This window comes from Jaculus jaculus, chromosome 5, assembly GCF_020740685.1.
Source record: "Jaculus jaculus isolate mJacJac1 chromosome 5, mJacJac1.mat.Y.cur, whole genome shotgun sequence".
Classification (NCBI taxonomy): domain Eukaryota; kingdom Metazoa; phylum Chordata; class Mammalia; order Rodentia; family Dipodidae; genus Jaculus; species Jaculus jaculus.
Window position 1 is genome coordinate 161,040,227 of NC_059106.1, and position 25,873 is coordinate 161,066,099.

The 25,873-nt window shown below is 48.1% G+C and overlaps 1 protein-coding gene across 1 annotated transcript in view; it reads left to right on the plus strand.

Moving 5' to 3' along the window:
- Positions 1-25,873, plus strand: part of Sim2 (SIM bHLH transcription factor 2) — a 52,394-nt gene that overhangs the window by 12,071 nt on the left and 14,450 nt on the right. The window contains exons 3-7 of the mRNA XM_045151164.1: positions 542-631; positions 9,370-9,478; positions 12,767-12,852; positions 14,659-14,858; positions 21,044-21,150. Coding sequence (XP_045007099.1) covers positions 542-631; positions 9,370-9,478; positions 12,767-12,852; positions 14,659-14,858; positions 21,044-21,150 — 592 coding nt within the window. The remainder of the gene's footprint in view (positions 1-541; positions 632-9,369; positions 9,479-12,766; positions 12,853-14,658; positions 14,859-21,043; positions 21,151-25,873) is intronic.

Here is a 25,873-nt window from a genome sequence, read left to right on the forward strand (position 1 = left end):
AAATGGTGCTTAGAGGTAACTAGAAAATTGTGGCAAATAAAGCGCATGTCCTAGTGGTATAAACGACTGCCAATTACGGCATTAAATGGCCTATAGAGTGGTAGATGTTCCCCCAAGAACTATAGAATGCCGGATTTGTACTAAGTGCTAAAGTAAGCCCAAACAATAAAGCTACTGCGTTCAAACGGAGCCTGACAGGAAGGCTCCAATGTTTTGCATGCTTTTGTGATGTGATTGCAAGATTGTTTTTAAAGTGCTTTAAAAGTCTTTGAGAGTCAGGCTTGGGAAATAAACCCTGAGTGTTGGTTATTTGCTGTGCTTATGGTCCTGGGTTCCCTTCCTTTTTTATTTAACAATCACACGCATGCACGCGCGCATGCACTCACACACACACACGCACGCACACACGCACGCGTGCACGGGATTGGCCTCATGACAGGCAACCATATTTATACACTCCTCCAGCCCGCAGTGGTGTGGTTGCTGGACTCTACACTGGAGCAGAAGTGTCCCGCTCACCCTGACACTTTCTCTTTTGCAGACTTTGGATGGATTTGTTTTTGTGGTAGCATCTGATGGCAAGATCATGTATATATCTGAGACAGCATCTGTGCATTTAGGCTTGTCCCAGGTAGGTATTGCCTAATTTTATGTATAGCTGACACATTAAATAAAGTGTTAATGGACCACGGTAGCTTTACTCAATCTAAAAATAAGTCAGGTTAAGCATCTGCTTTTGTGATGGACATAATCCAGAATTGCAAAGTCCTCTCCTTGGGACACTCATACTCCACAGGGGTTTTCCTCTTGTTACATTTCACCATTCTCTCTCTCTCTCTCTCTCTCTCTCTCTCTCTCTCTCTCTCTCTCTCTCTCTTTCTCTCTAAGTTAATGACCAGTATGTCTCAGCTGTAGTCAGCTTTGTTCTAAGATTTCTGTGAGATCTGGCCTGGCCACTTAACCTGCAATATTAGTGGCACAGACAGAACTTCCCGAAGGAGATATTCCTGTCCACTTGCTGGTCTGCACGTGGGTCATGCATCGCCTCGGAGGGTTGGGAGAGCCGAGAGCCGATGGATGGAAGTGCAACACAGAGTTCACTCAGCTTGTGCTTTGAGGAGACCGAAAGGGAGGGGGAAAGGGCGTCGTAGATTGGTGAGTGTGCACATGGAATTCAGGGTCACTCCTCCTGAGTTTTCCTGGTTCAGTGGTTTGTTTCAGCAAAGCAATTTATATGCTTGCGATGGAAACTCATAAAACTCAGCTCACTACTGTTTTGCAAGGCAAGGTCTCTTTAGACCATTCTAACAGCACTAATTTTTCCAGAGAAATGCAACCATTTTCTGAAGGCAGTTTCATCCCCCAAACATGCAACCCTTAAAGGAGGGAGGTGGACTTGGTTTGGCTGTGCCCAGAGAATTTGGAAGAAGGGACCATGGCATGTCTAGCCAGGGAGAAGCTGAGGGAACATTTCCATTCTCACGTCACAAGTATAGCTTATGGGGACAAAAGCCACACATTTTATATGTGAATGGACTAAATGTTTTTATCCTCACTGAAGAAACAGTAGAATGAATGATAGATACAGAAAATGGACCCCAGAGAGGCACGTGAGGGATCTGTACTGCTCACACCTTCCTGCAGTCAAGCCAAAACGAAATGTGCCTGCTAATGTGGTTTGAGTTTTCTCACTGCAAAGCAAACTTACCAAATTTGGAAACCCACATATGGTGTATTCCTTTTCTTCTTCCCCCCATTCTTCTATCTACTTCCTCCTCCCCCTTCCTCCGCCAACACAATTAAAAAACTGTCATTGGTGTGTAACCTCTTCTTCCATCGCATGCATACCCTTATCTTTGTCCAGATGGGCTTGTGTGCCTATGGGTTGCCCATGGAAAGAAAAAAAAAATGCATGTTAAAATGTTTGGGAGTTTCTTTTCTTTTCTTTCTGCCTTTATTTCTCTCTTTTCCTTCTCTCCTACCCTTCTTTTCCTTTTCTTCCTTCCACCCTCCCTTCCTCCCTTTTTCCTTCCCTTTCCCTCCCTCCCTCCCTCCCTCTCTTCCTTCCTTCCTTCCTTCCTTCCTTCCTTCCTTCCTTCCTTCCTTTCTTCTTTCCTTTCTCTCTTTCTTTCAACCTGCTCTTCTGAACACAGTTTACTAAGGTTTACCTCTGTATCTACATGACTCATGGGATGCATGTTGTAGAATGGGAAATATTGAGAATAAGAAATTGGCTGTTTCATATTTTTTCTCAAGACAAGGTCTCACTCTAGCCCAGGCTGATCTGGAACTCATGGCAATCCTTTTATGTCAGCCCCCCAAGTGCTGGGATTAAAGGCGAGCACCACCATGCCTGGTCCTGAAATGTACTATTCTTTAGGTTGAGGCTTCATTAGAGGCTGCTAAAATATAGCATGCACCTAGGTCCTAGGTTCAGTCCCCAGCACAGCAAAGAAGGAAGAAGAGAGGGGCAGAAGGAAGAAAAGAACTATTCCTGCAATGTCTTACTTCTAGAATCAGTCAGGACCCTTGAGTGGTAACCAGACTGGTTCATACTTCAGACTTGACCAAGACTTTGATTGGATTATTTACCTTTTCCATTGGCAATTTATAAGATCTTTGGTAGTTTGACAATCATGTCACAAACACGACAAAACATTTCATGCATTTTCAGGATGACTGTTTAGCAATATTTTCAGGTAGATGTAGTCACCCTTATTGAAGATTAATTAGATCCAAGCTCTCTTAGCTGTCTGAGCAGAAGGCGCACTCGTGTGGATCTCATAGGTGGATGGGCAAGGTACTTAATGTCTTGGAGTTATAATTTAAATATTGAAATAATCCTGCTCCATCCCTCTTTAAAGACTCTGGTGAGAAAGAGATCAAAGCAACATCATGTGCTTTAGAAGCAGTCTTATCAGGACCTGTGTGAATGCTGAGCCCTTTGGTGGACAACTGCTAGAGCTGCCCAGTAATTTAAAATATGCTGGCACATCCTAGGGCCATGACATCGATTTCATCCAGCCCGTGGCTTAGTCAGCCATGCAACTTCTCTGTCATTTTTCTCTTTTCATGTGGGAAATGGGATGGATTGACTATGAGCGCAACAATTAAGAATGGCCAAAACTCTGGGCAGGTGACAATCTGCCTCCTGCTCCTGATTAGCTCCACAGAGGGGATGCTAGACAGCTGGAGATCAAGTGCTCTGTTTCCTTTTGATCCTGTGCAGAAATAAAATGTGGCACCATCATTTTGAAATGGAAGAGGGGCTGTGGGCTACCATTTTCTAACACATTTGTAGAGATACCGTTTGTCTCTGTCCCCTGAAGAAGTGACAGTTGAAATAGAGAGAAGTCACATTGATTGTAGAGCAACTGAATTTCTCCCTGTTTCGTAGGTGGGGCTGTTAGCTCTCATCTTCAACTATAGAAACGCACAGTGTGGCTTGGAAACCCTTGTCAGTGTGTGTGTTTGGGGGGAGCTGGCGTTTGTTGGTGAACTGTTTCAATAGCAACAACAAACCTTCCTTCAAATCTGCTCATGATTAACACCGCAGGGAAATGTAGGCAGAATTGCAATGTGTATTTTTTCTGTCTTCTTTACTTAAATAGTCAAATAAAGTATTAAATAGGGTGCTGAACCAACTGCTCTTTTAAAAAGAAATGTTTTGAAGCTGGGTATGGTGGTGCATGCCTTTTATCCCAGCACTTGGGAGGCTGAGCTAGGAGGATCCATGTGAGTTCTAGGCTAGCCTGGAGCTGCAGAGCTCATGTCAACCTGGGCTACAGTGAGACCCTACCTCCAAAGAAGTGTTTTTGGATCTATTCTATTTTTAATGTTCTTTTTACAATGTTGTTGTTAGTGTGTACCTGTGGAGGTCAGAGGACAACCTTGGGGTGTTGGGCCTCTCCATTCACCTTGCTTGAGACAGGGTCTCCTGTTGCTGCTGGGAAAACCAGACTAGCTGGCTTGGGATTTTTCTGACTTTCTTTCCCATGGCCGTAGATACATTGGGGTTACAGATGGGTGCACCACTTTTTCTTCCAGCTTCATGTGAGTGCTAAGGCTTGAATTTCAGGCAGCAGACTTGTGAAGCAAGTTCCTTTAAGCACTGAGCCATCTCTCCAGCCCTACATTAATTTTATTATTAGCGAAAAGTCAGTCTAATATGACAAATGTAAAAAAAAAAAAGATACTAAAATAAGCTTTAAAGATAAAAAAAATAAATAAATAAAATCGCCAAACATTAAAGTGTGGGAGTTGGAGGTATAGCTCAGTGGAAGGTGTGTGTGAGAACAAAATAAAAATAACAAACAGCAAAATAAACAAACAGTGATGCCAAGGTTTTACATAGCAAGCATTGTGACGCTTTGAGTATGTTTTCCAGTGAATAAGGATTGCAGTCATGTTTTTATTTACATGGTGCTGTTCTGTGTTCCAAGCACTTTCAACTGCTCTCAGTGACGTGATTTCATGACGTGAGGGTCACGTGAAGTCTGGGGTTAGGCTCAATAGTAGAGGACCAGTATGAACACAGTAACAATCAACACTATCCATTTGAGGATGTAAAAATGATCCTTTATGAGCCGGGTGTGGTGGCACACACCTTTAATCCCAGCACTTGGGAGGCAGAGGTAGGTGGACTGCCATGAGTTCGAAGCCACCCTGAGACTACATAGTGAATTCCAGGTCAGCCTGGACTAGAGCAAGACCCTACCTTGAAAAACCAAGAAAAAGAAAAATAAAAAGAAACAAAGATCCTTTATGTGGAATATAAGTACTTTTAAAGAAATATTTAAAAAATATTTATTTACTTGAAGGGGGCGGGCAAATAGAGAATGGGCATGCTAGGGCCACTCTTCACCCCAAACAAACTCTGGTTTACATGGGTCCTGGGGAATCGAACCTGGGTCCTTTGGCTTTGCAGGGAAGTACCTTAACTGCTAAGCCATCTCTCCAGCCCAATAAGCACTTCTTTAATGAGCCTTTTGTTTTAGTTAGTGTTGGATTCAGAAATCGAATTCCCATGGAAGTATTTATCAGTTTATTTTGCTTTTAAACTACTAAACAAGTGATCATTGCTGTCAAACTTTGGTACCCCCAAAATTATAGGAACAGCCACAGAACTCAAGTTGTCTCTTCAGGCCAGGCACCAAGTGCTGAGAAGCAGAGTCACTCTGGGCCGGACAGGTCTATGCAGTGTTTACGCACACACACAGAACACACGGACACGGGACACGCTGAAGAACATTTGCATGGGTATTTGGGGAAGCACTCTTCTACATGAACATTCATTAAAGGATCAAGTTTCCTCCTTGCTTCCCTTCCTTCCTTTGTTTTGTTAGTGCAATTATTTTCTTATATCTAGGGAAAGGAAAACAATATCATATATATATTTTTAAGTATCCGTCTGGTTCAGATTTCCTTACTGAGGTTGTATCCGTTATATGACATCTAGGTAACCAATATACATTTTCAAAGAAATGTAGATATATGTGAAATGGCTGTTTATGACACACATAAAGAAAAATGTAATATTTGAGATTGATGCCAGAAACGCAGCCATAAAAATAGCAATGGTGCCGTTCAGAGGCCGGAGACAGAACCCTTGTGCTTTGAAAATAAAGAGAAAGAACAGCGTTTCATGTTTGTTGACATAACTTGAACCCTGAAACCCAAACCATCTTATTTGAAAAAGCTTAATTTGCCATACTCGGCAAAACACCCCAAGCCGAGTAATGCGCACTTTCCAAGGGCCCAGCGCGCTGCCTTTCCGCACAGAACACAGGCTTTTAGTGCCTCTCCTGGCAGAGAGAAAAGCTTTTCAGCAAAACATAAAACAAGCTCTTAGTAGGAAAGTCATTCATTTTGTAGTTAGCAGGGTTTTACAAACACTAAACTGTTACCTTGAAGTTCCTTCATGAAGAAGCTTAGTCTGAAACCTGGGGGGTTTTATAGTGATAAATATATGCACATTTGCCCCCCGGGGGTGTGTGTGACATGGGGAGGTTGGTTGGTCAGATTTTTTCCAGTATTCAAAGGTATAGGAAACTTGATGTCAACCACAGTTTAAGATAAGGGTCACTGTTTTTATCATTCCAAAATTTGTTCTGGAAAAGCATGTTTGTTATTTGAAGGCTGTTACATACCCTAGATGGAAGCTTCTTGGGGAGTCCTCAAAGATGTTTCTCTACAGACACCTCAGTTATGAACTTTATTTTTCCCCTCAAAGGAAACTTTAAGCAAACCAGAATGGTCATTTTGGCCTTAAAACCTAGACAAGGGTGTGGGGTTAGACAGATCGCTCAGTAGGTGAATTGCTTGCCACACAATCCTGAGGACCTGAGTTTGAGTCCCTAGCACCCCGGTAAAATGCTGGGCATGGTGGGGTCTCTATAATCCCAGCTCTGGGGAGGTAGAGTCAAGACATCCCTAGCGAGTCTAGCTGGATGAATGAACTCTGGGCTCAGAGAGAGACTTTGTCTCAAAGAATAAGGTGGAGAGCAACAGAGGAAGGCACCCAGGCTGGAGGGATGGCTTAGCGGTTAAGGCATTTGCCTGTAAAGCCGAAGGACCCAGGTTCGATTCCCCAGGACCCATGTTAGCCAGATGCACAAGGGGGCGCACACGTCTGTAAACAAACGCTTACAGTGGCTGGAAGCCCTGGCACACCCATTCTCTCTCTCTCTCTCTCTCTCTCTCTTTCTCTGATAAATAAATAAATATAAAAAAAATAAGAAAGGCACCCAACATTGACCTGTGGCCTAGACACATACGCACATGCATGTGTACACCCACACACACCAAGACGCATCCCCGTATATCAAAAAGGCAGTGGGCATGATGGTGCATGCCTTAATTTAGGAGGCAGAGGGAGGAGGATCACTGTTGAGTTTGAGGCCAGCCTGGGACACCGTGAGTCCCAGGATAGCCTGGGCTAGAGTGAGATCTTACCTCAAAAATCAAAATGGGTAAGAAAGAACTAACAGGCCAATAAAAACCTATTTGGGGGCTGGAGAGATGACTTAGCAGTTAATTGCTTGCCTGTGAAGCCTAAGGACCCTGGTTCGAGGCTCGATTCCCCAGGACCCATGTTAGCCAGATGCACAAGGGGGTGCATGCGTCTGGAGTTTGTTTGCAGTGGCTGGAGGCCCTGGCGCCCCCATTCTCTCTCTCTCTCTCTCTCTCTATCTATCTATCTCTCCCTCCCTCCCTCCCTCTTTCTCTCTCTGTCACTCTCAAATAAATAAATAAATAAATAAATAAGTTTTTAAAAACCTATTTTGTTTTTTGTTCTTTTTTTTTTTAATAAGCCACTGAAGTAGTAACAGAGAAAAAGGAAGGAAAAGAAGGAAGGAAGGACTCTTACTTGTTAACCTGGGACTTCACATTTGGATAGGACCTTGCATAGCAATCCTTAGGAAGAGGAGGCTGTTCTATTTCAAAAAGCTGGATTCAGTGTTGCTGTTTTATTTGAGCCTTTAAAGGAGTATGGCCTTGAACTCATAGTGATCCTCCTACCTCAGCCTCTGAAGTGCTGGGACTAAAGGTGTGAGCCACCACGCTAGGCTTATTGCTTATTTTTAAATGCAATCATGTCATAACATTTCACAGAGGCAGAGGGCTCCATTCGGGGGGTCAATGGCAGAGCCTCAGGTTTGGGGAGTTAAGTAGCTGGTAGAGAGTTATGTCCTAAGAGTCTCCCCATTGTTCTGTTTGCATACTATTGGAAGGAAACAGCCCATGAATAATACAGAAAATAGAACTGGGGGGCGGGGAGAACACTGAGGGAACAAGCTTGCTAAGCTGGCCAGAAATGTAATTTGTGTTTTAAAAAAGGGGCCACGGGAGCATTGTAACAGCCTGGAAGCCCTTTCCATGGCTCCTTGACTCCCAGTAAAGAGCTGGGGTCTGGGCTCATGTGGGTCTGTGCCCCCACCCCCAGGGGAGACCTTGCTATCAAGCCCTTGGCTGGGTCTGTGCTACTGTGTGGGGTGGTATGGTCAGGGTGAGGTGGCACTGCCAGGGTTGCCCCCGATCACATGATCCTGTGGTTGAGAGCAGGAAGTTTACAAGTACCCTGCACTTTGCAGCGCCACCTGCTTGATGTTTCCAAGACCAGGGACAAGACTTTCCACAGCCTTCCTAAACTGTCTTGGGTCCCTGGGGCACGGCAGAGAAAGAAGCACCTCTGGGCCTTGCCATGCAAAGCACCTATTTGTGTGTTGGAGCTGCTTTCCACACTGGCTGAGTTTTGGGATTCCCACTGGTGGGGTCCGAGTTACCACCTCTGGGACTCCCCTGGGGGTACTCCCTCGGTACACTGACTCACTGCCCAGGGCTGTCACCACAGCTTTGTTATGATTGTTGATTGTAGTTCTAAAAATAGGACCCACCTATCATTGCTCTGGAGGCTGCTCTGGCAGTGGTGTTTGTTTCTGGAACATTCTGTGCCATTGCCCATCTCAAGGTGGGTTGAGAGGCCTAGGTGGTAGACAAGTCAGAGGGTATGTTCTCTCACAGACAACAGGCTCTCAGGGTCAGGAACTTAATTGCCAGGGTCCTTGATGTGAAATCCTAACTGATGTTGTCTTAGAGCCTTCCAGAACGGCGTCCTGTCCAACACAGATGTGGCCTAGAGACCACACCCTGCAGGGGTGCGACTGGAAGTAGGTGGTGTCTGAATGTTGAGGTAGCAACCCCCAAGGAGTAGCCACCTCTTCAAGCAGCTTGCTGGCCTGGATGCAAGCATTCCCACAGGTCAAGAAGAGACCGGCCCCAGCAGGGTCAGAGTCAGCACCATCAGCTTGAACCAGGAAGGCCAGAGACACATTTTTGGCAACTTGAAAGAAGCTGGCAGTGCTTGGAGCACAGCTCAGTGCTGATGAAGAAAGGACCTTTGTCAGAGTGGCATGGAGTCCTCCTCCAGGACAGATGAGTCCCAAGGTGGCCCAGGCCCTCTGGGGATCACAGGGAGGTGACAGCAGCCAGTCTCCATGTCCCTCAGCCTGGGAATGAGGCAGAAGGACAGAGCCCCTGCTTGAGTCTGTACTAAGCTGTCCTCTGGCTGAAGAACACTTCTCAGGCCTTCACCTGGGTGCCCACTCTCACCACCCACCTGGTCATCCTTCCCTTTTCTCCGGACTCACTCGGCTCTAAGCTGAAGCCTGAGCCCTTGGCATTCTCTGAAGGGTGGAGACAGTTCAGAGCTCTGCAAACACGGGCAAATCTCCACGTTTGCGTTTGGCCAAGGTGTGCACTCTGTACAGAGACCAAAGTCCTGGGCCTGGCAGTCCACACCTGTGCCCTCCCCGTCGTATCAACCCAGGAGAGATCTGTGGTATTTCTGACCCTTCCTTCCCTCGGCAGGTGGAGCTCACAGGCAACAGCATTTATGAGTACATCCATCCTTCAGACCATGACGAGATGACGGCTGTCCTTACGGCCCACCCACCGCTCCACCATCACCTGCTGCAAGGTACTTACTTCCTCCACACCAAAGGCAACCAGAACGAAACAGGGCCATGTTCTTGAATGTGACCAGAGGGCTTTGCTTCCTATGCCTGCTAATGGGCTGGATCGGGTCAGGCAAACACCTAGTGCCTGCCTTCTTCCCTCCCTCCCTCCCTTAGTCCCTCTCTTCCTTCCTCCCTCCTTCCTTCTTTACGTCCTTCCTTCCTTCCTTTCTCTCTCCTTTCCTCCCTTCCCTTTCACGGGGATCAAACCCAGGGCCTTGTCTATGTTAGGTGCGCTCTCTACCACTGAGCAATGTCCTCAGCCTGCTTCTGTTTTCAATGGACTCTATGCCAGAGGCCGTTCAGCATTGGCTTAGGAGACTAGAGTGGTCACAGGCTATTTCTCTCACGTGCTCCTGGTTTAGAATTCCAAGGTTGCTTGTCCTTGGCTCTAGGTCTGGTATACTTCTCTAAAGAACAGAATCAGGAATTAGGGGGCTATGCAATTTGCAGAGAAAATTAAACCTGTGTTTTCTCTAGGTGAAATTTAGTACTTTGTTTGCACGTGACTACATGTAGGCTATAAGCCGCACTAGGATCACTGGTACCCATGGCTTTGCTGACCATAGTCAGTGACGATACTTACATATCACATTATGGTCATTGCAGGCATTTAAACAATGGCGTAGGTTCTCTCTGGTGACTTCACATTTCAAGACTTACTAGTCCTGCTACCAAATCTTGTCACTTAATGTAACAGCAAGGCAGTATTTGTATTCCTATCACTGTGTTTAAATATTTTGGAAACACTATTCCTGCACAGTTGGTTCCTTTTTTTTTTAATTTTTTTTTCTGTTTTATTTATTTATTTGAGAGGGACAGACAAAGAGAAAATCAGGCCGACAGAGAGAGAGAAAGAGAGAATGGGCGTGCCAGGGCCTCCAGCCACTGCAAATGAACTCCAGATGTGTGTGCCCCCTTCTGTATCTGGCTAATGCGGGTCCTGGGGAATCGAGCCTCGAACTGAGGTCCTTAGGCTTCACAGGCAAGCGCTTAACAGCTAAGCCATCTCTCCAGCCCAGTTGGTTCCTTTTGTAATCTATTTTGCCTTATGTTTTGGGAGCATCATTCTGAGCAGGGATCTCGGTTTTGTGCCATGACACAAATCAGTTCAGAAGCCACGGGCAGCACGCGAATGCCTCCTTAAATTAAAGTGCCAGGGCCCTGGCTTTTCTCCTCTATCTGACAGCCCTGTGATGCCAACAGCCTGCTGATGAATAGGTCTCCTGTGTGCCTTGGGCTGTGGTTCCAAGCTTGATCAAAGTTCTCCACTCGAACAAAATGCTGAAGTAGAACCGTGAAGAGTAACGAGGATGGACTGGCTAAGATGTGCCTGCTCATGTAATAGTGGCATGACTGTTAGGGGTAACCAGCTGTTCTCTGATCAGGTTTGAGGTCGCAAAAGGCAGATAGAAAGGAAAGAGGGAGGGAGGGAGGGAGGGAAGGCGGAAGGAAGGGAGGGAGGGCGGGATGGAGGGGGGGAGGAAGGGAGGGAGGGAGGGAGAGAGGGAGGGAGGGCTGGCTAGCCAGAGCTCCATTTCTAGTACTCTCTACTATTCTCTCTTGGGAAGAGTGACTCCTTAAGAACGTTCTTGCTCTTGTAGCATGAGGTTGAGCATCTCAGGTTCTTGTTATTTCTTTTCAAGAAAAGGCCCGTTGGGGCGGCTTCAGAGATGAGATGGGGATCGAGCTGGGGTGCTCTGTGATTCTTACACTCTTGGGATGGCTTTCTGTCATTCACCCTGGCGCCTCTTTAACCCGCCCCCACGTCATAATCTCCAAAAGTGTCCACAAAATGAAAGGAAATGAATCTTAGGACTCTCATGAGACCCTTTCTCCTTTGCATCTGTGGGGTTCAAGTTTGAAACACAGCAACAGCATAAGAGAAGAAGCAGTAGACTGGGAATGTTGGTGTCACATGCCAAGTCATTTCACTGTCAAAGGGAGACCGGGTTCAAGGTCCCCAAGTGCTTGGTTTTCTCTTTGACTTATTTGCAGAGTTGATCTTCTGTGTCTGAAAGGACCCTCACTGTCTAGTGAGGTAGACCAAATAATTACCAGAAATCTTTTTTTTTTTTGGTTTTTCAAGATAGAGTTTCACTCTAGCCCAGGCTAACCTGGAATTCACTATGTAGTCTCAGGGTGGCCTTGAACCCATGACTATTCTCCTATCCCTGCCTCCTGAGTGCTGGGATTAAAGGTGTGCGCTACCACGCCTGGCTCAGAAAATGTTTTACAACCTGAGCTCCCATGTCTCAGTGCTTATCTGCATGGTTTAGATGGGCAGCCATCTTAGAGGGAAGCTGCATGCTTGCAGAGCCCAGCTGCAGGAGGAATTCTGGGTAAAAGCTGGAAGGTATCTCCAACTAGGGGAGGGAGAGGGATCTCCAGATTCCCTAAATTTCTTAGAAAGGTGCAAGAAGTGGGGGAGTGGGGGTGGGGGTGGAAGTCCTTGCTTCCTTTCTAGTGGTCACCCTTCTTTAAAGTTGCATTTATTAACCTATACCAAGTGGCTGTATCTGAAACCCCCCTTCCTTACCTGGCGGTGTGGGCACTTCTCTGTTTGTGCCTCCTGTATCCATAAAGCAGAGGTTGTTTCCTCACAGGGCTCATAAGCATTTGAAATAATGAGGCAGAGGTTTGTGTGTGAAGGCTGCAAGAATGCAGGAAAGCTGTGGCCTCGCTCCAGAGCCATGGGGGGAAAGCCTTAGGAAGACAGAGACTTGAGGTGGAGGTGGAGGTCCTGAAATGAGAGTCTTTAAGTTTCCGTGTGACCAAGCCTGCAGCGTAGGAGGGATTTGGGGCTAAGCTGTGACTGGCATTTAATGTCTGTCTGCTGCCCTAAGGGAAGTTAGATACTTCAGACCTTTCTAGCGACTTAAGCACCCACTGCAGAACTGGCCCTGGTGGCTCTCCTGGTACCAGTCACTCTGTGGCCTTCAGGAAGGAACAGTAGCAGACGGTGCCTGCCTTGCTAGGTTCACCCCCTGGCCTTTTCATGATGCTTTGCTGGGGCTGTGGTTCAGACTGTTTCCCTTTGGAAACCACATGAAAATGGGTACGGTCTCTGGACTCCCCACCCCGCCCAGACCACGGCTGCTGGTGGCAGCTTGCTGGGTCAGGGTCTGGACACCCATGAGGCGGTGTCTGGCTGCCGTGACTGCCCTGGGAATTTGCCAGGGCTGTTTGGGAGGAAAATGGGGAAGCAGGCGGGTAGTTGCCCATTTAACCTCTCTCATTCCGGCTTTCAGAGTATGAGATCGAGCGGTCCTTCTTCCTTCGAATGAAATGTGTCTTGGCAAAAAGAAATGCAGGCTTGACATGCAGTGGATACAAGGTATGCAGAGCCCCCCATGGGGAAGGGAAGAGCTGGCAGCGGGTCTTCATTGTGTGTTTTACATTCTGTTTCACACTCGAGATCAAGTTCACAAGGGAAGCCTGGGGAACCCACGTCAGTCCTTACAAAAAGCTCCAGGTGGCTTATGAGCCCAGCAGGTGGGCTGGCACTTTACACGGATGTTTCGGGCAGGCTAGATTTTATCACGTTGTAGACCAGGCGTGCGTGTGGCTTCGGACAGACTTTTGTCCTGGCACCTGCGAGTTCCACTTTGCACAAGCAGCTGCCCTTGGAGTTGGATGAGTAACCACTTTCCAGGGCAGAATCCCAGGGCAGCAGTAAGCTCTTCCCCCCCTGGAATGTTCCAGTAAAGCCGACGCTCCTGATGGGGTTCACCATGGGAATGGCAGAGTCCTCCGCACGTGCCAAGTCGAGCTTTCCCCTGTGTAATCGCACCCCGCTCCTCAACCTGGCCCTTGGAAGCGACTAGTCTTTTTGGAGGACTGGGGATACAGCTCAGGGTGTGGTGTCGGCCTAGCATGCAGGAAGACTTGGGTGCCCTCCCATTATTATACGCACTGGGTGCTTGGTGTGATGGGGCAGGCCTGCAATCCTGGCACATGGAAGGTGGAGACTGGAGGATCAGAAGTTCAAGGTCATCTTCAGCTACGTACTGAGTTCCAGGCCAGCAGCCAGGGCTCAATGAAACCCTTTAGGTAGAGAGAAGGAGGGAGGGAGGGAGGGATAGAGAGAAGAATATTTTGAGGATAAGGACTTGGCCAGTCACCACCAATTATAGCCATCATGATTCTAGCAGGACACTATGGTATAAATGCTCCCAACATGAGGTTTAAGGTGATGTAGATGTTTTTGTTTGGCCCTGGGGCATAGCAAATCCTCTTCTGTATGGTCTTTGGTTCTAACTATTGGAAGGAGGTTTCTTTCAGAGTAGAACAGCCACTCTAGCTTGAGTTACCAATGAAACCTTGGCTTAGCAATCAAGTATATAAATTAAAATGTCAAGCCAGGCATGGTGGCGTACACCTTTAATCCCAGCACTTGGGAGGCAGAGGTAGGAGGATCACTGTGAGTTCAAGGCCACCCTGAGAATACATAGTGAATTCCAGGTCAGCCTGAGCTAGAGGGAGACCCTACCTCAAAACAAACAAACAAACAAAAAACAACAACAACAAAAATCAAGTATATTAAAAATGAAGATTAAAAAAAAAATCTTCTGAGGGCTGGCAATGACAGTGTGGCTTAATGTTACACTGCTTGCACAAGGCCCTGGGTTCAATCCCCCACACACTGCCAAAAAATAAAATAAAATAAAAAAAACAGAAGAAAAATAAAAATTCTACCAAAAGAATGTTTTATGCCCTGGCGTGATAGCATATCAGGTACTACAGATGCTCAATCCCTCTGGGAAGCAGAAAATATCTTAATTGCTGAAGTGAGCATTAATGGGACAACTGGCTAGTTCCCTAACATGCCTTTGCTGTCTCTAGTCACAACTTGGCACTGAGTTAATTACGTCTAAGTCTCTCATGGATTAGAGAGCTGGAACCTGTCGCATTTCCTGCACAGACGCCACTGGACAGGAGCCCTTCACTTCATTATGACATTGCTATATTGGAATAGGCATGGCTCACGGGTGCCGAGCAATGCCTCAGTCCTCCATCGGTGTGTTGGCCGGGCAGCTCCACGGAAACTGGCCCAGGGAATGTTCTAGCACTGAGCTGGAAACAGTGGTGAGAGCCTAAGCCCCAGGATGCACCCTGCTGACCCTGCGCTCTGCCTTCCCAGGTCATCCACTGCAGTGGTTACTTGAAGATCAGACAGTACATGCTGGATATGTCCCTGTATGACTCCTGCTACCAGATTGTGGGGTTGGTGGCCGTGGGCCAGTCTCTGCCACCCAGTGCCATCACGGAGATCAAGCTGCACAGTAATATGTTCATGTTCAGGGCCAGCCTCGACCTGAAGCTCATATTCCTGGACTCCAGGTGAGTGTGGCACCTGCCGTGGAGACTGACAGCTGTGATATGCTAGAAGATTACCATAGTGGAAATTGGCCCTTGAGAGCTACACAAAAATAAGCTGGAAGAGTAACAAAAGAAAAACGACTCACTAAGGGTATGGGGTCAGAAAGGGATTGAGTGAAACCCAGTCATGCATGGAAAGAATTCATCCTTAGGACTCAAGGACTTGTATTAATTAATTAGCTAACATCTGAATCATTTTATAAGCTTGTGAGAGAAATATGGGTTGTGAAAACAAGTCAATCTTTTCTCTTTCATATTTTGCATGTTTTGTGTACGTTTTTGGTGTGCGTGTGTGTGTGTGTGTTTATATGTGTGTGGGCATATGTGTGTCTGTTTGTGGAGGCCAGAGGTTGTCATTGGTGCCTTCCTTAAACACTGTACATCTTAGTATTATTTAAATATTTTATTTATTTGAGAGAGAGAGAGAGATTGCACACACCAGGGCTTCTAGCTACTGCAAAAGAACTCTAGACTTAAGCACCACCTTGTACATCTGGTTTTACATGGGTCCTGGGCAATCTAACCTGGGTCCTTAGGCTTTGCAGGCAAGTGCCTTAACTGCTATCATCTCTTCATCTATCTATTATTATTTTGTTTTTTGTTTTTTTGAGGTAGGGTCTCACTGTAGCCCAGGCTGACCTGGAATACTTTTTTTTTTTTTTTTAATGAGAGAGGTCTCTCATTGAACTTGAAGTCCATAGATTCAGTTAACCAGCAAGTTCTGGGGAGTCTCCTGTCTCTGCTTCCCCCCCACCCCAGAACTAGAATTACAGGTACATGTTGCCTTGCTGGCATTTTGCTTGGGTGTTGGGAATCCAAACTCCGGTCTTCATGCTTACACAGCAAGCATTTTACCAATGGAGCCATTGCCCCAACCCCTTTCATTGTCTTTTCAGCAAGAGGACAGACCTTCCTATTCACTGACTGTTGAAATTAGATAATGGATAGGAAGCAATTGAAAAAGCAAAGCCTCCTCTCCCTGCAAGGCTGCATTGCCTCTTGGTCCGTGGGTTCTGTGGCAGCAGGGCGGGAAGAAGTGGGCTGAGATCCAGGAATGCCAGCGCTCAAACAACCCTTCACCCAGCCACGAATGAGAGGCTGAGACTACAAGCGTGTGCCACCATGCTGGGCTACTGATTTTTTCTTTCTTTCTTCCTGTTTTTTTTTTTTTTTTTTTTTTTTTTTACTTAAAAAGTGGTGTTATCAGGTATGGTGGCTCATGCCTATAATGCCAGTACTTGGGAGGCTGAGGCAGGAGGATTTCCATGAGATTGAGGTCAGCCTGGGCTTATAGAGTGAGATCCCTGTCTCAAAAAAAAGGGGGGAACTGGAGAGATGACTTAGTGGTTAAGACACTTACGTGTGAAGTGTTAAGGACCCAGGTTCGATTCCCCATCGAACCTGTATAAGCCAGATGCACAAGGTGGCGCATGCATCTGGAGTTTTTCTGCAGTGGCTGGAGGCCCTTTCTCTCTATCTGTGCCTTTCTCTCCCTCCACCATCTCTCTCCCTCAAATAACTAAATTTAATTTTAAAAAGGGGGGAAAGAAAAGGAAAGGGGACTGGGGAAAGGGAAGTATGGTGTTAAAATATCCCATAAAGTCAATCATTTTACCCACCTTTAAAAATATTTTTATTGGGCTGGAGAGATGGCTTAGCGGTTAAGCGCTTGCCTGTGAAGCCTAAGGACCCTGGTTCAAGGCTCGGTTCCCCAGGTCCCACGTTAGCCAGATGCACAAGGGGGTGCAAGCGTCTGGAGTTCGTTTGCAGTGGCTGGAAGCCCTGGCGTGCCTGTTCTCTCTCTCTCCCTCTATCTGTCTTTCTCTCTGTGTCTGTCGCTCTCAAATAAATAAATAAAAAATGACATATATATATATGTATATATATATATATATATATATATTCATTTATTTGAGAGAGAGAGAGAGAGAGAAGCAGAGAGAGAGAGAAGCATATAGAAAACAGGCACATCAGGGCCTCCAGCCACTGCAAACGAACTCCAGACACAGGTGCCACCTTGTGCATCTGGCTTACGTGGATCCTGGGGAATCGAACAGAGGTCCTTTAGCTTTGCCAGCAAGTGCCTTAACCGCTAAGCCATCTCTCTAGCCCTTTACCCACTGTTTTGATTCTTTATTGTGAAAAGACATGTCTACCTGATCCAGGGCAGGAGGTGAGAAGATAACCCTTCCATCGCCTCAGAACCATTCAAAGGGGAGAGGCGGGCTAGGGAGATAGCTCAGTGTGTAAGAGGCCTTGCAGCGCCCTCAGCATCCACATGTGAAGGTGGGTGTGGCCAGGCATGCCTGTATCCTCAGTCCTGCAGGGGAGAGCTGGAGACAGGAGAATCACTGGGGTTTGCCAGTCAGCCACTCTAACCAACAACAGATATCCCAACAGGTTCAATGAGAAGAAACTCAAGGGAACAAATGGACGAGGGTCAGAGGACACCTGACTTTCTCCCCTGGCCTCTGCATGCTAGTGCACCAGCACACACATATGTATAGGCACTATACACACACACACACACACACACACACACACGCACGTGCAACAGACACATAGAAAGGAGAAGTGATAAGAGCTGGTGTCACAGAGTCGCCCTGTCTCACCAGAAACTTCACACGAAGAGTAAGCAGAAGGCTAGAGGGCCTTGTCATGGGCACACCTGTGTGTGCAAGTGTGTGCACAAGTGTGTGGAGGCAGAGGTAACACTGAGACTCCTATTTCCTGAGGCAAGGTCTCACCTTTCTGACTGGCACTCAGCAGTCAGGCTGAGCGAAGGGCACCTCAGACGTGGCCTTGGAGGAGTGTCGGTGGGTGCCCCTGTACCCCAGATATGAGGACTGTACCCAAAGTAAGTAAGAAAGAAAGTTGGCACCTGGAGGGAAACTGCCTGTCCCTACCAAAACACTGCATCCCCCCCCCCCACGCTTCCCCCACCACCACTGAGTGTCAGGAGTGTTCTAGCAAAGTCATCAGGCCTGTTTGGAAGGGCAGTCACTTCAGAGGGACTTGAGGGGTTGGGTCTCGGTCACGTTGCAGCTCCGTGGGTCCAAGGGTCAGGGCCTTGGCTGGTCCAGCAACTAGGAGGACAGCATCAAGTTCAGCATCCAAACCCCAGGAGCTACGGGCAGGCGATTGGCTGGAGGACCCGCGGCCCCATGTCTGGCCGCCCCAGCAGCATAATCTCAGACACGACTGAACTCGGCGTAACCTGACGTTGGGATCCTCCGGGGTTTGTGGTGATTCACTTTGAAACTGTAGCTGGTGCTTTTGCTAAGGATGGGTGAAGCCAGTAATGTTTGGGGTTTGGCACATCCCACTGACAGGTCTTCAGACACTAGAGGTTTGGAAAACCCACTGAGGCGTCCTGCCAAGCTCTTCTCCTGCCCTTTAATTTTTAGAGCTGGTGATTACTTTGATGAGAGTGTGGTGCATGTGTTTCTGATTCACTGACACGTTGGGGCCCTTGTTCCCCAGCCTGACACCCCAGGGGCCCCAGAGCCTCTCATCCCGTGCTTCAGACATGCATGGGTCTCTTTGGGGGACAGCCAGCTGTCTCCATAGTCCTGCCGCAGAGCCACTGTCAGATGGGTTTGACATGCCAGGTGGCCTTTAGATCACCTGGAGCCAGAGTCAAGAGGGAGGGCCTCAAAAAGTCCCCCAAGTCAGAATGACCAGAGTGGAGCCAGTGAAGCTTCCTCTCCCCTCCCCTTACCCAGAGCTTTGTTCCTTCTCCCTCACCTTGGAGGGACACCCATTAGGGCAACACGAGGCTCTCGGAGATTTACAATCCAGAGCCCAAGCAGAAGGGGAAGAGGGTCGAAAAATGAGAGTGAGGTCAGGCGCCTTTTTCTTGTCTGCAGTGAGTGTTTCCCACCCCAGCATGTCCCCCAACCTTCTTCATTACTCCTACCTCTGTCGCTGCCCCCACCCCCAGTGTTGGCTTCTTCCCATAGCCTCACCTCCTGTGGAATCTCTCCTTGTGCTCCTTCATCTGTCTTCGAATATCTGTCACCAAGATGTTTAGGGCCACCTCCTCTAAGGGCACGGTTCCCAGCTCGGCGATCCCAAGTCTGGGAAATGGTACCGTTGCCACACACAATTTTCACCCACTGGCAGAACAGCGCCGAGAGGCTGAGCTGAAAGAGCTGCTGACAGCCATGTTTCTTCAAAGCACAGAAAAGGGAAACTAATATGCTTGGGGCTGGGATCATGTCACAGACATGCTGGCGAACAGATTCCATTTCTTACGGAGACCTGGAGCTTTACCTTTCAGTCATAATATCTGCAGCCATTACACTGTTTTCTTGGGGGAGGGGTCAATCCTCCACTGATACAGTGCTTGAAAATTGCTATTTAGTCCATAAGTGCCATAAATAGGAATCATTCGGCTGGAGGATTCAGAGACATGCCAGTTCACCAGTGCTCAGTGTAGAGAAGAGAGTTAAACGTCCAATGCATAATAGTCAAGATAGGGCAACAACCCCAAATGCCCATCAGTGGATGCGTGGATAAATAAAATACAAAATGTGGTCTCCCCATAAAGTGGGATCGCATTTAGCTGTACAAAGGAGCTCTGGCACATGCCTCACATGCACATTGACCTTAAAAAATGTTATGCTTGAGCTGGAGAGATGGCTTAGTGGTTAAGCGCTTGCCTGTGAAGCCTAAGGACCCCGGTTCGAGGCTCGGTTCCCCAGGTCCCACGTTAGCCAGATGCACAAGGGGGCGCACGCGTCTGGAGTTCGTTTGCAGAGGCTGGCAGCCCTGGCATGCCCATTCTCTCTCTCTCCCTCTATCTGCCTTTCTCTCTGTGTCTGTCACTCTCAAATAAATAAATTAAAAATGGACAAAAAAATATTTTAAAACTTGTGATGCTAGCCGGGCATGGCGGTACATGCCTTTATGGTAGGAGGATTGCCATGAGTTCGAGGCCACCCTGAGACTCCTTAGTGAATTCCAGGTCAGCCTGGGCTAGAGTGAGACCCTACCTCGAAAAACCAAAAAAATAAAAAATAAAAAAATAAAAAGTTATGTTATGTGAAGGAAGCCAGACCCAAGAGACTATATTTTGTTTCATTCTACTTCTAGGACATACATAGAAGGGACAAATGCAAAGAGACATAAAAGCAGAAGGGAGGCGATGTCCAGTGGGGTAGAGTCTCTGTGTGGGGTGATGGCGGGACAATGTGAATGACTGCAGTCAGTGTCACCGGATTGTGCACATAAGAGTGGTTACTACATTATGGCACGTACGTTGGCGTGTGTGTATTTGTATGTGTGATGTGCATGTGTGGGCATGTGGTGTGGTGTGTGGGCACATGCGTGGTTGCCCTGTGCACACTCATATGGGGGCCAGAGGAAGATGGTGGGAGTTGTCCTTTATCTACTATTCCCCCTCACTTCCTAAGAAAGAGTCTTTCACCGAGCCTGGAACTCCATGGGGTTTTTGCTTGCTTGCTTTTTTTTTTTTGTTGTTGTTGTTGTTAAACTGGCTGACCAGAGAATCCTAGGGATCCTCCTGTCTCCACCCCCTTAGCACTAAGGTACAGGCGTGGGTGACCATAACTGCTCTTTTATATGAGTGCTGGGGATCGAACCCGGGTCCTCATGCTTGCACAGTAGGTGCTTTTACCTGCCGAGCCATCCCTCCAGCCCTTATATGTGCATTTTATCAGAATAAAGACCGAGATTCACCAAGGACTGTCCCTGTAGCCCCCCCTCCCCCCAGAGTGGCTCTTTCATCATGGCAGTTTTTCCCAATGTTGGTATCAAAGTTTCCTCCTCAGCACCCACAGATAAGCCAAGTTTCAAGAAAAGCTCAGATGCTAAGTCACCCCACACTTGTAGCCAGTGGTTTCAGGAGAAATTACCACTTACAAACAGTTCCATATCCTGCCCTGAACTAGAGTTCAAAGACTTGCTTCTTGTAAGAAAGATCATTCTCCATTTCCAAAGTCAACATTCCCCCCACCTCCACCCGCCACCGTGGGCCTTTTAACACTTGATTGGTTGGCAAAATCAAGATTAATTTAAAGGCAAGGCGATCAAGAAAGAGAGAGGGACAGAGAGAGAGAGAGAGAGAGAGAGAGAGAGAGAAAGAGTGCAATGTGACTCATGGAGGCACCATCCTCTCCTAGGGTGACTGAGCTCACAGGCTACGAGCCACAGGACCTGATTGAGAAGACGCTGTACCATCATGTGCATGGCTGTGACACGTTCCACCTGCGCTACGCTCACCATCTCCGTGAGTAGTGAGCCACAGGTTGGGTCCTGGGAGGCAGCTGACCAGGGCCATGGCTCTGAGGACCAGGTGGGAGAATGCATCCTTTGTCTGGGGCAGGAGTATGTGTTGATTGTGACTTCCTCTGTCTCTCTTTTTTTTTTTTTTAATTTATTTGAGAGCGACAGACGCAGAGAGAAAGACAGATAGAGGGAGAGAGAGAGAATGGGCGTGTCAGGGCTTCCAGCCTCTGCAAACGAACTCCAGACGCGTGCACCCCCTTGTGCATCTGGCTAACGTGGGACCTGGGGAACCGAGCCTCGAACCGGGGTCCTTAGGCTTCACAAGCAAGCGCTTAACCGCTAAGCCATCTCTCCAGCCCCCTCTGTCTCTTATTAAACACGGGCCCCCACCTTTCCAGCCTTCGAGACTCAGTGGGCATGCTCTCAGTGAACCTGGCAGGTACCACTGGCTTGGATTCTCAAGTGCGGGTCTGGAACCCTAACTTCTCTGTGAAATCCGGATGATAAGCAAGAGCAGGCGCTAACTGAGCCCTCACTGTGGTCTGGACTGGATTAAGACCTAAGGAAGGGCTTAGGACAGTGATTCAGGGGATAAAGCACAAGTGGGAGGGCCTGGGTTCACATCCCCAGCACCCACGTAAAAACTAGAGTGTCGTGGCACCTGCCTGGAATCCTGGCGCTCAGTCCCAGGCAGGTCCCTGTGGCAAACTAGCCAGCTCAACTAGAATCAATGAGCCAGGTGTTATGAGAGCTCCTATTTCAATAAATACGGTAAATTGGGGCTGAAGAGATGGTTGAAATGGTTAAAGGTGCTTGCTTGCAAGCCTCCCAGCCTGGGTTCAATTCCCCCGTACCCATAAAAAGCCAGATGGACAAAGTGGTGGGCAAATGATCCTGGGGTTGGTTTGCAGTGGCAAGAGGCTGTAGAGCGGCCATGTTCTCAATCAATCATCAGTAAATAAATAAAGGTGGAAAGCAGTTGACACCAACATCAAACTTTGGCCTCTATACTAACACACACACACTCTCACACACCCGTGCAACCCCCACATGCACTCCCACACATACGAACATACATATATATATATGCACACACATGCAAAAAAAAAAAAAAACTTAAATGGATTACCAACCAGTGAGGGAGAGTCTTGTGTTCATAATCTTCATTTTCCCACTGAGGATGCTGAGGTTCATGGAGAGACACTGCCCTCTGGCCACGTGGCAGGGAGGCGGCGGCAGAGGCCGGAGCAGAACCTCAGCAGAGTTCAGCTGCTGAGCCTCGCTCTGCTGGAGGCCTAGGGCAGGCCGCATGCTGCACAGTAGGAGAAGTCAGCTTTATTCACGAGCTAACACTATCTGACTTGCCAGAGGAGGCGGTTTGGGACATGGATTTGGAGCAGGTGTGTTTAAAGGAGTGATGCTTCTAGGATCCAGAGAATAACTTAGATGGACATACCTTGTCCTCCTGCCGTCCAGCCCTGGTGGCCTATGTCAGGAGGGGAAAGCTGGGTCTACTATAATGGCCCGGTTGGTGTATCCTTGCTTTTTGCTTTGACCTGGGTCAGCTAAGAGATGGTAGGGGACAAGTGGCTGGTGGTGTTGGAGATGGGTGACAGATCCAGAGGCTGTCAGCTGTGCAGTATGGGCCAGAGGCCACTGAGCACCCCATAACTTAGGCATCACCACTGTTCTCCTCTCCCTAGGTGGGTCTCCCCAAAGACCCATGATGACCAGGGCTCCTTGGACCCTTGGTATGTGGAGACCTGGACTGGAGCTGTCAATAATTTTTTAAACTTAAAAAATATATATTTTATTTATTTATTTGAGAGAGAGGAAGGGGGTGGGGGCATGCCAGGGCCTCCAGCCACTGCAAACGAACTCCAGATGCATGCGCCACCTTGTGTATCTGGCTTAAGTGGGTCCTGGAGAGTCAAACCGGGATCCTTCAGCTTTGCAAGCAAACACCTTAACTGCTAAACCTTCCTTCCCCTCCAGCCCAATTTTTTAAACTGTTTTTGACTTGCAAATTTCATACGTGTATATAATTCTTCATTCCCATTACCTTCCCTTGTCCCCCTCCAAACTCCTTATTCTTCTCAATTAGTCCCACTTCTTGGATACCCCCCTTTTTTTTGGTAACCTACTGAGCTTAGTTAGGGTTGCTTCCATAAGTATGGAAGTGTGTGTAGTGGAGGAGTTACTTAATACAGCATGGGAAAGTTGCCACTGAAGAATATGCCCCCCACCCCCAGCAATATATAACTGCCAGTAGCTCGTCAGGGAGGCGTGAGGCCTCATGAGCCGCTATCCATGACAGTATCGAGGGAGTGGCCATGTGCAGGCAACCAAACTCCTGAGTTCACAAGCGCAACAGTCAGGTCGTGTCTGGAAGACCACTGTGAATAATTCTTTCATTTTTTTTTCTGATGCTTCAGTCATGAAATCACATAAATACCCTGTTGCAGTCAGTTTCGCATTGTTGGCAGAAAACACCCCATCAAGAGCAGCTTGTGGGAAAAAGGGTTTGTTTTGGCTTACAGACTTGAGGGGAAGCTCCATGGTGGTAGGGGGAAAAACAATGGCATAAGCAGACAGTGGACATCACCCCCTGGCCAACATCAGGTGGACCACAGCAACAGGAGAGTGTGCCAAACACTGGCAAGGGGAAACTGGCTATAACACTCATAAGCCTGCCCCCAATAATACACTGCCCCCAGGAGGCATTAACTCCCAAATCTCCATCAGCTGGGGAACCTAGCATTCAGGACACCTGAATCAAACCACTACACACCCCCATCACTTCCAACACTAGGCTTGGTCAGGAAGCAGCTGCCAGATGATTGGATGGAATCTGTAGGCCGGTGTCACTGATACGGGACCTAGAAAAGGGTTGAATGTGTCACTTACAGAGCTCTAGTTGGGAGCCCTGAGAGAACACATTACAGAGGCCAGTGGCGAGGGATATACTCTGCAGACGTGAGGTAGAAAAAGCCTCTGCTCCCAGGGCAGGGAGCCCTGCGCACCCCATGGAACCATCTGGAAGGAAGGACAGTGGGATTGGAGAGTAAAGGGAGGGGGCCCCTTGCACATGGTGGAGGAGGGCAGTGGCATGCTGGGGATCACACAAGCCAGAGGGTCTTTCCTGAAAGGGGAGCTGAGAGGTGAGAGAATAGGCTGGGAATTGCTCGCCCCAACTGGTTAAGGGGAGTGGTGGTTTGCCCCCTTCCTTTCCAGAGGGAAGGGGATGGAACTTGGGTTTTGGAAAGGTCACAAAAAACTAGTTGTGTGGCTCTTGTGTCCTTGGTTTAGACGGTGGCTTCTGAGCCCTGGGCAGAGTGGGCGCCGGTTCCTCTGGCATCCCATTCCCAGCACAGCCCTTGCGGAAGGGAAATGGCAGAGTCAGGGCATGGCCTGGCAGACTAAAGCCTTCTGCAGGTCCCGCCCTGCAGTCTACGGGGCTGGGCTTTCTGTCCGGCTCACAAGGTTGGGTTGCGTCGGAGAAGCGTACTGTGATTGACATATAAAATAGCCTCATTTCGTGGGAAGTTTATCATTTCCAGACATTTCCAGAGCCTGAGGGTCACTCTGACAGTGAACCCTTGCACAGGCTCTGGAGAGGCACAGCGAAGGCAGGAGGACCTAGAAACGCAATGGCGTGCAGCTTCCTTTCCTGAGATTCAACCTGCTACAAGTCATAAATCAAAGAAAACAGAATGGCCATGCGGACAATGGGACAGTGACCGCTGTGCTCTGTGGCACTGACTCAGCCAGAGCCAGGGAGCTGGCACAGGGGCAAGAGGGACAGAGCGCACTTCAGTCAGGTGCAGGGGATGTGGCTAGGCTCTGTCCTGAGTCCTTTTCACGCTTCCTGCTTGGGCTAGAGTAGTTCAGGTGATGGTGAGATCTTAGTGATGCAGGATGTGGGGACTCAGGAAGGCTCTGTGAAGCCCGACTTTTGGGTCCTTATTTTAGCAAAAGATTGATAACACAGACTCCACGAAGGGTAAATTATGAATTCTGTGGTTTATTGTAGAGGTAATCAACACTCGGAGAGGAGGCTTAGCTGAAAGGCTCAAGCCAGAGGAGAATTCTCCTCCTTCTTGTCCAGATAGAAACGAAGAGGGGAAATGGAAACAATATTTAATCACAGAGAGATCTCCAGCAGGGCCAAAGGGCTCTGGAGGAGACACCCCACACCCACATGGGCAAGACAAAGTCTGGGAACCAAATGATCCACTTCACACCAAAGACCAGAGAGGACTAAGAAACACCTCAGGACTCAGAGAGCCAAGTAAGATCATACACATAACAAAGTGAGAAAGCACCCCCCAAAACACCTATAGGAGGCAGGAAGGAAAATACCCGGGCAGAAGGAAGTGGCCCTCTCCCTCCAGAGCTTTACACTCTGGTGAACCACAGGCAGAAGAGAGAACTTACATAGACTCCTTTATAAGCATCAGACATCACAGTAAGGTGAGCCTTTTCATCAGACTCAGGTGTGTGTCAGGAGAGACTTGATTGATTGGTTCACAGACTTGGGAAGGTGTGGGGGGGGGCTGACTCAGGAGGAGCCAGCCCACCCAGGTTTGCAGGAGGTTCCTGCCAGGAGCATAGCTTGCATCCAACTGGCTCCTCCGTCCCCGGTATGACTTCCTATGAAGAGCGGTTTTGCTCCTGTTTCTCCTTAATGCTTACCCAGGTATAGGGCAAAAACAGCCCTCCAG